The sequence below is a fragment of the Penaeus japonicus genome, unplaced genomic scaffold (assembly GCF_977035675.1).
Source record: "Penaeus japonicus unplaced genomic scaffold, GWHDUDI00000001_assembly GWHDUDI00000021, whole genome shotgun sequence".
Lineage (NCBI taxonomy): Eukaryota > Metazoa > Arthropoda > Malacostraca > Decapoda > Penaeidae > Penaeus > Penaeus japonicus.
In genome coordinates, this window is record NW_028234423.1 from 17,780,234 (window position 1) to 17,793,263 (window position 13,030).

Below are 13,030 nucleotides of genomic sequence, written 5' to 3' on the forward strand. Positions count from 1 at the left end.
ATATAAAAATACTGAATAGTAATCTAGTACGACATGCTTTCAGGCCTTTTTAGCAAATCTTTAATACATACTGGATTCTACTTTTGAGAATGTATTCCAACTTTAATGACTAATATCAATGTAATCAAGAGACACATTTCAAGGAACTTCTATATTCCAACTGATAAATGAACTTAGCAATCCTACATAAATTACTAACTCTAGTCCTACTCTATGGTATTTATGTCTAATCTAAAATATAATAGTTCCTCAATATAATGAACAATCTCTATAGGAAAATAGCTTAGGATCTGATCACCAGATTTTCACGTGTACCATAAGTTTTTTAATTCATTTTTTTTCTCTCTTTTCCAACATTGTGCTTAAAATAATACACTGTAAAACCATTTCCTTCAGAATAACATAAGAGAAGGAAATATGGCATGCACAATCATACTTAAGGCTTTAAATACCTAAGAATATAAATAGAAGTGCAACTCAGATATTATTTATCAACTTGAAAGGTTTGCGTGATATTGATATCATAAAATTTGCTTGCAACTACGTATTTCTACTTTTCTGCTCATGAAGTAAGTTGACAGCCTCCCTCACCACCCCACCGTTGAGTCTCTTTCCAAACAGGGATAAAGAAGTGTCTCTTTCCTGTCCTCTCTTGAAAATAATACATTCTCTGACAATAATCATCCATTATGCTTCTAATCATATGTGAAAATCTGAGTAATACTTGAGCAGGATCATAAATAATATCTATTGACCACTTCCATGGCCAGGATATAGTGTTAACTATCATCTAAATCTTTCTCACTATATTAGATTAAGGTGAATAAATATGTTAAAGAGGAGAAAAAATGCAGCAAGTTAAAGTTCCAAGAAACTTGTATCATTAGCAGTTATATTGCTCAGGTCTGGCACTTCTAAATATCTATAGATCACTGGTTGAACAAGTATTTACATCTAAAAATCAGAGTGCAGCAATGTTATAAATATATTTTATATTGATGAGGCATAAAAAAGTATCTTAATAGATTTTTTGGTTTGATATGGATGTGATTTCAGTTATATGAATAGATGCGACAGAAAAATTCTTTGGAAGAGCACTATGAATTTGTTAAACATACTATTAAAGAAGAGCTCTGATCACCTCCACGTAAACAAGTGTGCAGAGTAGAACACCGCACAAAGTTCCTCACTATCATTAAGGCTGAATCTACTTATCATTCACAGTTTTGGTATAACCTATCAATTCTCCTTGAGATGCTTCATACAAGAATCAGAGCACTGGGTGTCCTACTCTGTGTACTTGTTTGTCTTCAGTGAAGGATTTTTAAATCAATAAATGGTGAACTTCCTAGGTAGCTGGATAATCCCACTTCTAAGAATGGTTACTCGTTACTTAACCTCCATTTCACCAGCCTATCCAGCTCCCCCAGGAGGAGCAAAGTTATGCCACCACATTCTGGAATCAAAGTGCTAACGAAGGGCTAAAGTGTTTAATTAAAACAGCCAGTGTCAGAAGGAAACCTAACAGATATGAAGTTGCTACAAAGAAGAAAGACTCAATATGGGGTTGAAAACTTTGAATAACCAAACGTTTATCAAAGTGATGACAACTCACTTGATCATTAGTCATTTTACATTTAGTGTTCCCTATAATACATGTGGCAAAGACCAAATAAACAAAAAGAAAAATGTCAACTCTGCAATTTCATTAATCAGAATGAATTTGGATCTAAGTAACTAATCTCACTACTCCAATAAAATATCTCCTGACAAGTGTATAGAAGTCATGCATCGAAGACTATATACGCCCCAAATACCAAAACCCATTCTTACCAAGAACCAAATCCATGGTAACAAGATTCATGAGGACATATACCAGATTGTATGTCATGGTAGTTTCGGTAATCTCTGACTATAACCACTCTTGATGAAGCAACATTCAGCTCCTATAAGTTACTTGTCATAATATTTGTGAATGATATTTTGAGTGTCTGACCTTAGCTGGTGAATGAAGACGTAATAGTAGGTCAACTATTTGTTCCTTTCTTTTCCATTTTGAGTCCATTAACAGAAATTGTACATGCGGCCATCAAGCATTAGCTTATCTTAAAAACACTGCCTTACTCTATATATGAGTAATATCTGGTATTATTATTCCATTAATAATTCCCATTATGCTGAAGCTAGATCATTGCATCTCACTATAACATAAACAAAGCAAAAGGACACTTCAAGTATCCCCTCCACTGTTACGTCTCATCTGATTAAACAAATAAGGATTTGACATGATTTCCTTTAATCTAAAACAACACTGTCCTTTCTTTTCTATTTTGTCTACTCCAAATTTCCTCATATGTATATTGTGTGTGTATATATATATATATATATATATATATATATATATATATATATATATATATATATATATATATATATATATATATATATATATATATATATATATATATATATTCATCTATATAATGATGCAATCTGCTTGATGTACTTTACTATATAATCATAATCATAATAATAATCCACTAGGAATTATTTGGTATTAGTGACATGTACAATATCTTAGTCTGAAGATGTAGTCAACAGGTCAGAGTGTGTAGTCCATCGTCTTGATGAATTCAATGGCAGCACAGAACTGTGTCCACCAATACTGATCCTCTCCCTTCAACCGTTGCTCAAAGAATAAATTAACATACTGTGCCGTTGATAAAAGTGCTGGTGGGTTTGCCTGTGTTAAATAATAAGAGAATTAAGATGTTGCACCCATTCAAACTGGTTACTTTACAGATGCACAATATGGACTCATATCATGTGAATAAAAATTCAAATCAAGTTCAGATGTTCCATTAAATAAAGCAGACTACTTTACATTCACTCATTATTATAACATGAAATCAGATATAGCAAAACATAAGGACCTAAAGAATCAGGAAAAAGAAATCCATACTTACTTTTATGAGGACATATACAAGGACTGGCATAAAGTCATCTGCAGCAGGAACAGACTGTTCATGCGCTAAGGAAAGCAAGTTCATAATGGTCTGGGAAGCCCTCACCACGCACTGGAGCTTATCACCTGCAGTCTTGTATGCGCTTATGCAGATTATTTCAGCCTGCGCGCTTGGCCAAGGACACTCGTACTGGTATAGCTGTTGAAAGGTTGAAAGTGAGGTCACTGCTTTTAATGATGTTGAAATTTGTTTTGCGATTAAATTTTGATTTGATATTTTGGTGCAATGAATTTCAGAATTTGCTTCTGTTTTGAATCATATCAACCAAAAATATAATGGCTACTTTTTAGACACTTGGGATGTGCAAACAAGCTATGTTATTTCATTACAATTATGACTCAGTCTCTCTAAATGGAACATGGGCTGAACTTCTTTGAAGATTCTACCTAATGGCTTCTTGTAGATATAAAACTCTTTACATATGAACAAACAAACAAAAATGTTCTCTAAATAGAAAACAAGAGACCAATACTTATTGTTGCAGAGGGACCACCTTAAAAAAATCATAATAACAATAATTGCTACCTGCATTGCAAAGAATGTTTAACCTAGTTTATATCCTTGGGAATTCCTTAAAACATAGACACGGTATGTTACTGGAGTTGCAGGGCATGTTCACTTTGTTTCTTACCTTGGGTATTCTTAAATCTTTGTGAGCTGGAGTAATGACGGCAGACAACTTCTTCATGTGTTCATGAAGAACCCTGTAATGAACACTCTATTAGGAACACAATACAGGTTTTCTCTTTTGTTGTAATCCTCCCCTTCATTGGTAACAGCACTAAATCACATATATCACCTTCTCTTATTGAATTTTAAATGTCAGGCTTCATGCAACTTGGACAAAATTCCAGTCTTCAAACTGGAATCTCCTTAAGGTTTTTAAAATGAGACAAAACATTTGCGACTCACTGATCACGAGACACATCTCCGTCCCCATTAGGATAGAGAGCATGGATGTAGATGTGAGACATGACCACTCTTTCCAAGGCTAATCGCGCTGCATTTAGCTGGTCGTTGGTGCTACCTGTTGACCAATTATATTTTGGCTTAGATGTAAGGAATAGTTCAGATAAAGACATCTTACTCCCTCTTCAATATGTATCACCATCAAAATTCTGAGAGCAAAGTTTTGACTTACTTATCCACATTGGGTCTCGCTCCAGTTCGCTATAGAGTTGTGACAGGAAATTTTCAACCAGCTGAACCTTTTCATCTGGTACAGTCAACACTGTAAATTCATGTGTGAAGCGACTCAAGTTCTGTTCCCGACGCTCAAGGAACATTCTCACGCACACTCCAACTATAGATGACATGACGACTTCAGTGTCAGCATCTATTCTTGCAAGGAGTCTGATGGGAGGGAAAGGACTCATTCAGAAAATACCATGACAATCCATGTACACCTACAGACAAAACCTAAAATAGTCTGTTTCAAAATGTAAGCACTTTGATATATGGCATATAATATAGCTACTAAATCAAAATGGGAAGGTTCAACTTACTTATCAAGATGAGCAATGGTAGTCAGCATACCCTGTCTGCTGCGAACAAGGTATGCCACATATGGTGATCTGCTGCGATAGTCCTCTGTTAAACTTCTGACCAGCCTTTCACGGCCCTGAAGCAAAAATTTCATCACCATAATTTCTCTTACCAAGTAAAATTGGCAATCATAACTGGCAAAATTCATAAACTATAACCCTAATATCCTGTTCTGTCTTGGGATATCAAATGAAGACAACAAATAAAACTGATAAAATATGCAAGAAATCAAGTGTATTTTTACATGCCTACACAGTACCTGAGTATCAAAGAGCTGAACACAGCGAATTGTTTCATGCAGTTGAGCCACCAAGGATCGATCGTGGAGGTTGGTTGCCTCGGCCAGCTGGCACCGTAACCATGTCAGTACATCACTGTCTAGGCTCGTCCCACTATAAGGAAGATATAAATAAATATCAACATGAAAACAAGAAGTAAACAAACCTAAAGTAAAGATAAAGAAAGGTCCATATGAACAACTATCTACATGTTCCTACATACATCTAATATCATGATACAGTAGAATTTTATGTAATCACTAAAACAGAAAAAAATTGACAGATCACTCACTCTGAACCTGTTGGTGCACCAAATTCTGGGAGATATGGGGACATGGAGAAATCTGCAATACTCAGAACTAATCTCAACTTTCTCTTGGCATCTGTGAATGCGTAACTTGACTCAATGTTGTTTGGATCAATGAAAAGACGCTCATCCTCTTCTGTCTTCGGAATGTCATTCACTTGCCTGCCAATATGGAAAGACACCAAATATATTTTAAGTATTCTAAATGAAATCACACTATTGCTTAATTACAGCTGCATACATGAATAGGAAAAATAATTTAATATGAAATTTGCTCTCAAATCCTCAAAAAAAAAGGAAAATATAAAATTATGTGTACTCACAAATTATGATCCACACTAGATATTCCATCAGTTTCAGTTGTGTCTACTTCTGGCTTCTTCCTATACTTGGCTAGAATGTCATCACTTGTTTCTTCAATGGTTGGAGGTCTATTATCTTCAGAGAGAGTTCTTCTCATGTTAATTTCCTGTCCAGCCAATCCTGTGCGCATGAAAGACGCATCATCACCCGAGCGAGTGCCTGGCTTGCGACGCCCCTTGAACCCAGGCAACTTAAAGTTTTTAAAAAAGCCTCGCTTGTGCTTTGCATCTCCCTCTATAGAATCACGATCACCTCGTTCAGCAGTCTTGTCAAAACTAATGCTTTTTGGTATAGCTCCTGTGGCTGCCATGCTGACAGGTGGGGCAACAGGTTCGGGGGTGTCTACTGAATCTGTGGTTGGGCCTGAACTAGCATTGGAAGCCGACCTAATTTTACCTGAGCCCCCAACCACATCTGAACCTGAGCTGCTTGATGAGGCTAAGCTGGTGGTGCTCAGGTGTAGACTGCTGTCCTCCCCTGAGCCTCGATCACTAGACACAAGCTTGTGGTGAGGATGGACTACCACTGGAGCAACCATGTGGTTGCTCTCACCACTACTTCCTAAGTCTATAAGAGGGGCAGTTGTTGCAGTTCTGCTACTCTCCCCAATGAAGGTGTTCAACAGCAGGTGTTGGTCTCCAGAGACAATGCCATTATTTGGTAATGTTGACAGGTTTAGGCTTAGGCGTCCCAGACTCTGTGTAGCTGAAGCAATTTCCTGCTCTGCCTGAGACATTTCACCTTCTTGCTCTTCTGACTCTAGCCGATCAATGTCCTCTTCTGCATGGTGAATTGGTTGGAATTCTACCCTTGGTGGTGTTGCAGGTCTTCCTGCTCTATTCTGAATTATGGGTATGGGTTTCAGGATGCCACTGGGTGTGCTGGTTCCAGATTCCAATCCTAGTGACGGAGGCAAAACAGGCATGGGCTTTAAAATACCACTACTGGTGCTCCCACCAAACGCTCCCTCCACAGGGGAGCGTGATCCCTGTGCCCGTGGCGTGATGTTATCCTCCTGCTGGTTCAAAGGTTCTGGCCTAAGTAAGTCACTCCCACCAAGTTCAACCTCTACTTCTGATCGTCCAGTGTCGTCTGATCGAGCCACACTCTGAGCATCATCTGTGTCAAACTCAGTCATCCTTTCTGAGTCTGAGGCCAGGACATCAGTGCTCCATGCCTCTGAGGCCGTCTCAAAGGTCTCTCCAGCTGCATCTCCACTGAGGTAGTCTCCCTGCATCCTGTCGAGTTCTGCTAAATGGCGATTAAGCAACTGATCGTGGAACTGGTCCCCACGGTCTGCCCTATCAGCTGCCTCAATGGTCTCAGAATCACTAGCCAACACATCGGTGCTCCATGTGTCTGACACGAGCGATACCGTTTCATCTCCCCCTATGAGAGGTTTAATTTCAAACCTCCCAAACTTTTCCTCGATGTCTGCTCTTGCTGGTTTAGGGACTGTCACTGGGATGTTGGCCGCTGGAGGGTGATTCTCTGCTCCACCTCTGAGTCCAACTTCCTCCCCTTCCGTTACCTGGGAGGAAGGAGTATCGCGGCCAGACACGTTTGGTGTTCCTCGTCCAGAGACATTGGCAGACACCATATCTGACAGATTGTCAGGCTGATCCTCCTAAATTAGACAACCAAGAAGTCTTTTATCAACTATCCATTTCAATTAGCAAGACAGAATACTTGAAATTAATTTATCAAACAGAAAGAAAAGGAAAAAAGTACCAAACACATGTTCAAATGCATCAAAAGAAAACTTTCAGAGAGCTGACTCCCATTAACACCCCTATTCCAAATACCTGCTCCACATCATCAAGACTGGAAGCCACACTGTGGTTGCTGGCAGCTTCGCTGATGGCCTCCAAATTGTCAGAAGTGTTGCCAATGGATCCTTCATCATGAGAGAGGGAAAATCGTGTCCGCTTCTCGATGGTGGCCTCTCCTCCGCCTCCATCCGCGTCATCTTCCACATTCATCCGGACGCGGGAGGTAGGTTTGGTTGCCTGGAGGGGTGGGCCAGAAACCTGTGCTCATTTAGGAGATTTAACCTTAAGTAAATAAATTTTTGAACACAGGAAAATAGTCAAAATCAAATAAAAATAAAGAGTTAGGACACCACAGTCTATTTATTTTGATCTGTCTAATGGATAGTATAAGATTTTGTGATATGGGGCAACTGTGCATTACCGGCTCATGATTGGCTGAAAATCTATTTCTCATAATGTTAGTTATCTCTGATAAATATATGAACTTTTATTTCAGTAATATATCTGATACACAATTATAAAGGACCCTAACACATTAATATAAAAAATCTAAAAACTCTGATTTGTATGTATATACACTGCAAGCACACAAAATACAAACTTTTACCAAAGACTCTTGTCTGATAGTATACAAATGAACAACGGCCTTTTGATAATAATTCTTTCTCTAATTACAGGTAAACAAAAAGACCTCTGGATGAGTAAGTGCACATAAAAAGATATTTTACTCCATGTAAATTACATGGGTAATATTTGAAATAACATGAAATAATGCTACTGTAAGGCTGCATTTTAACCACAACATAGTGCCAGGAAGGTGAGAGAATACAATTGATGTTTGCTACGTCAGGATGTCAGCTTTGTTGACAAAATTAATGTTACTTTGAATATAATCCAAGTAATTTATATAGATTAAATTATCCAAAACTTTTTATTCGTACTTACATAACTGAAATGAGAGAAAAATCAATCATTCAAAGGCCACTGTTCATTTGTACCAAAGACAAGTCTATGGTACAAGATTGTCTTACGCGTATATACATAGCACATTATCAGTGCAAACTGGCATGATTTGGATTTATATGCAAATATGTAAGAGTTCTTTGTGTATCTATATATTCAAATGTATTACTGAATTATTGAATAGTTTGAATATCTATCACAAATAATGAACAATATCAGGCATTGATTTCCAGTCAATCATATGTAGTAATAGGATCAGTGGATAGATCTGAATAAATAAACTATAGTAGTCAAGCAGCAACTAAGCACTCCAACTTTATTGAGGTTTTGACCTAAATGAAAACTCATCACACGCATCTTAAATCATTGGAAATATTAATGCCTCTTTCCATACAACTTGACAGCATGAAAATATATATAAGTATTGTAAACAGTGAGGGAATCCCATCTATAAAGAAATGTTTAAAGTGATAACTCCTTGTACCACATTAACATCACATAATTTTTTCAAAGACAACAAATTAGTTATGTGGATTTTAGAATTTTCTCTTTAATAAGCAATTTTGGTACATATTCTGACAAGAGACTGATGCTGCCCAAAAATTAACTTAAATGTCCAGAGTATATAAATATTATGTTATAATTGAAACTAAACCATGGGAAGAAAATGATCCTCAGAAAGAAAGAAAAGTAACATTCCTAAATATCAGTCCAAACTTTATTATCTATTTGTTCATCATGAATGTTTTTGCCTAACAGACAGTTAAAGATATGCAAAAAATTATCAATTATTTATAAATTGATAAAGCAAGGTTATCTTTGAGAAGACCCAAGGTTACCATGAAGACATTCTCACAGTAGATTGTGCCATTCCTGCCGTAACTTGAATCTAAAATAATTACCTGCAGTGTCGAGAGGACCTTTTCCTCTGACATGAGGCCTGGGCACTCAGGCGGGCTGGAGACGTTGAGGGATATCACGAGGACAGTGTCATAATCGAGAGAGGCAGGCATCACCTCACCCTCATCAATGCTGCCTTGAGCGGGGAGCTGACTAGAACCGGCAGTGGAGTCCTGTGCTGATCCTATGGAATCAGAGTCCCCACTGCCCTCACTTGCACTCTTGCTTGATCTATTCCTGTAGAGAAAAATCCAAACAAATTGCCACTAATGAGTGTGGAAAATGAATTCAAAATATACTTTAATAATGTATTTCTTTTAAGACGCTTTCAAAGATCAACCTTACAGAAGACATACAGACACAGATACCAAATATTGAGCAAATACACACACACACACAAACTTACCTATTAGATTTTACTCTTCCCAGCAGATTTTTCTTGGGTGTGGCTGAGCTGGCCAAGGGGACCCCAGACTGTGAAGCAGTGGGAGGAGGAGTGATGTGGCTCGGCTTCAACCGGCCAATGGCTACTTCCAGTTCTTTGCGTATAATATCATCATCGGGTAATTCACCAAGTATCTGAAAATAGTTTTATCTCATGAAATTGGATATCACTTAAGTATTCCTCATACACTTACCCTCACATTAAAAGTATTGCGAAAATAATAGAAAAAAGGGGATGCAGAAATAAGAAAATAAAGATTAACAGAAACTGAAAATAAAGACTATATCTATGGCATATCCTATTGACAAAACCATGTAGATTTATATGAAACTGTCATAAATACATAACTAGCATACATGTTTAGGTTATTTGTAACCATTAGTTATATCTTGGATTAGGCAGCATAAATGTACATCTGAATTATATATTTCTATATTTACTGTAATCTATTCAGATAAATTGGAGAGCTGTTAATAACTTACAAAATAAAAATGGATTCCAATATAAATATAACAAATAAACACATCTAATGAATTAATACATAAATACTAACTACCTGTTAGTTCTAAATGACCGACAATCAACTTACACTAAAAAGGAATGAGACAATTGAATGTAGACGAGGCTCCGGGATCAGTATTGATGACCGGACTAAGGTACTCAGGGGGCTGTTGAGGCAAGAGATACCTGGTGGAGGTGCCTCTGATCCTCCCCCTTCCACAATGCTGTCCACAACACCTGATATGACCTGTGGACATTATAGATGTAGAGTTGTTATCAAGAAATACACGAAAGTCAGTATTTGAAAATCACATTTTTGTTGCGTATTCAGATTTTGATGATAATGATTACCTAAACTCCTTGAAGTTCATATAATTTTTTCCTCTCCCTGCCTCCAACATCGGTGGCAACATTTAAGTGAAAAGCAAGAGACTCACCTCTTTGTCAAAGTTTGAGTACAGATCCGAGAGTCTGCTATCTGGCGTTTCCCAGCGACTCATTGCCAGCACCTGTAGTATCTGAGCAACCTGCATTGCAAAAATAAAAGAAAGATGCTAAGATATATATATGAAAAAAAATATACATAAATAATAGAAATGCAAACCAATTTCTATGAACAATGAGATCATTAAGTGCATCCTGGACTCTTACTCAATAAGCCATTTAAGGTGGCAGGAAAGTTAGTACCTAAATGCAACTGACCTGAATGAGATTAAACCTGGAAATGTGGGAGATCGGTGCATCACAGATTCCGTGGGGCTCAGGCGAGATGAGAGCTGGGCAGAGAAACAATGCAAAGACCAAATCCACACAGATCGCGCTGACCTCTCTGGTGTCGGCTCTCTTGGCAGTTAGGAGCACGTCGTACAGCACTCTTACAAGCCAAGACAACTGGGGTGGGAAGCAGTTCATCGCTTCCTTAATGCTCTCCATGAACCTGGGGGTGGGACTTGGGTCATCATTGCTTCACCTCAAGGAACTTTCATTCTTATCTGAACACTTCTAAAAGGTAGCCATTGTTTCTGAATATATATAACTCAGTGTCATATAGATAATGTACATATATTCATTCAAGCCATGCTACTTTGGTCCTTAACTGTGTACATTCCTATCATCTATGCCAACATTCCAGACTAACATTCATGCAGAAAACATTGGTGCAATGTGCATTTATTGAACATTCCTGGAGGTATCTCAAGATGACAAATAATCTCAAGATGACTAATAAGTAAGATTCCTTTTTTTTTACTGTTTACAACTGTTATTCACTCACTCATTTTCTCTCATTTGTTTTGTGTGTGTGTGTGTGTGTGTGTGTGTGTGTGTGTGTGTGTGTGTGTGTGTGTGTGTGTGTGTGTGTGTGTGTGTGTGTGTGTGTGTGTGTGTGTGCGTGTACATGTCCGTGTGTGTGATATAACCTTTTTTTTAACATATAAAACCCTCCATCACAACACATTCCTGTCACAAGGAAAATTAGAAAACCACTGATATTTTGGTATCAAACCGTTTCCTAAACAGAGTCCTTGACAATGATACCATGCACTTACTACATAGGCTTCAAAAACAGATGTGCATGGAATTTACTTCTAACTAGCTTTAGATATATTAGTATAAATTAGTTATTTCTTTAATCAACTGGTGTTTAAACAATGAACAAGTCAAATCCTCTAACATCAAACTGACATAAACAAGACATCAGAAGCATTTTTGAAATGCATTTCCCCTTTGTATAAAGGTCTGATGTTGCTTGGTTGCATGCTAGATTAAACAGTGCAAAATTTATCAATAATGATTAATTCATTATACCTGTTTGCAATTTTGACAAGCTTGGCAATAGTCCAGGCTCGGTATTTAGCAAGAGCAGCCGTGTACTCGGGTGTGCCTTCTTGACCAAACCTTCTAAGCCGCTCCTCGGGTGGGAAGCGAACCGCAGCCTTAGCGGGGTCAATGTCGAGAAACAGTTCATCTTCCATCAGGAGCTGCATGATTGGCTGGTGTAATGCTGCTGTTAGAAATACCTGCCAAAGTCAAGAGTTCCATTACGGTCACTGCCTATGATTGCTATTCATGCTTGGGAATGCACTTTCACGTCTTAACACATTGTATGGAATGAAAGTCATCCTCTATAAGACAAGTTGGCATAGTTTATATTACTAAGATATCCATTTCTGAGTCCCTGACATAACATTCCTGATACCTTGGCCTGAGGAAGCGTGTCTACATATGAACGATAGATTTGGCTGAATGCACAGGACCCACGTCGCAGCAAACGTCGAGGAGTCTCTGAGACGGCAAGCTGTAGCTCCATCAAATGTCTGTGTGCAATTTCAGAAATAAGGCATAAAAGCTGGAATTGGAAATTTTCATCTGAAAAGTAAAATCCTACCTTGAGGAAACTTTTCCAATCAGATATTTAAAAAGCACTTATTCAAGCAATGATTCAGTTTTAAAAAATCAGTAATCAGCTTTTATTACTGTATTTAATACTGCACCAGTTTATCTCAGAAAACTGATCTGCAAGGCATGAGGCATGAGAAAAAAAGAAAAAGAAAACAGAAATAGAAAATGCAGCAATTATGGGGAAAAAAAAATCATAGGCCAATCTTACTTCAGCAAATTTAGTACTAATGTTTCATCATCTGGCAGGAGGCAGTTGCCATACACCGACGAGAACATGGTTCCCGCGGCTACCTGCATGGCCTCCTGGTTCTGGTTCTCTCCCAAAACCAGACATTTTGCAACCAGCCTTGGATTATCACGCAAACTTGACAATAGGTCTCCGTATAGGGATTCCTGAAAAAAGAAAGAAAGATAAAATAGACATTTATATATATATCATATCCTGATCACCCAATACCAGGAATATTTCCAGTACTAAATATTTCTATGTGAATATTACTAAAGAATCACCATGATTTACCATGGAATTT

At 37.7% G+C, this 13,030-nt stretch overlaps 1 protein-coding gene across 2 annotated transcripts in view; it reads right to left on the minus strand.

Moving 5' to 3' along the window:
- Nucleotides 1–321: 321 nt before the first annotated feature.
- Nucleotides 322–13,030, minus strand: part of Gapvd1 (GTPase activating protein and VPS9 domains 1) — a 19,062-nt gene continuing 6,353 nt past the window's right edge. Inside the window, exons 4-21 of one of the 2 annotated variants that reach the window (XM_043009989.2) lie at nucleotides 12,709–12,893; nucleotides 12,298–12,415; nucleotides 11,907–12,118; nucleotides 10,803–11,037; nucleotides 10,538–10,627; nucleotides 10,189–10,347; nucleotides 9,561–9,733; nucleotides 9,157–9,391; nucleotides 7,325–7,528; nucleotides 5,480–7,146; nucleotides 5,142–5,318; nucleotides 4,831–4,963; nucleotides 4,532–4,647; nucleotides 4,168–4,379; nucleotides 3,939–4,053; nucleotides 3,658–3,730; nucleotides 2,967–3,164; nucleotides 322–2,743 (exon numbers count right to left, since the gene is read on the minus strand). In XM_043009989.2, the coding sequence (XP_042865923.2) occupies nucleotides 2,603–2,743; nucleotides 2,967–3,164; nucleotides 3,658–3,730; nucleotides 3,939–4,053; nucleotides 4,168–4,379; nucleotides 4,532–4,647; nucleotides 4,831–4,963; nucleotides 5,142–5,318; nucleotides 5,480–7,146; nucleotides 7,325–7,528; nucleotides 9,157–9,391; nucleotides 9,561–9,733; nucleotides 10,189–10,347; nucleotides 10,538–10,627; nucleotides 10,803–11,037; nucleotides 11,907–12,118; nucleotides 12,298–12,415; nucleotides 12,709–12,893 (4,443 nt within the window). In that variant the 3' untranslated portion in view covers nucleotides 322–2,602. Of the gene's footprint in view, nucleotides 2,744–2,966; nucleotides 3,165–3,657; nucleotides 3,731–3,938; nucleotides 4,054–4,167; nucleotides 4,380–4,531; nucleotides 4,648–4,830; nucleotides 4,964–5,141; nucleotides 5,319–5,479; nucleotides 7,147–7,324; nucleotides 7,550–9,156; nucleotides 9,392–9,560; nucleotides 9,734–10,188; nucleotides 10,348–10,537; nucleotides 10,628–10,802; nucleotides 11,038–11,906; nucleotides 12,119–12,297; nucleotides 12,416–12,708; nucleotides 12,894–13,030 lie in introns of both variants that reach the window. The other variant, XM_043009988.2, reaches the window with a different exon arrangement.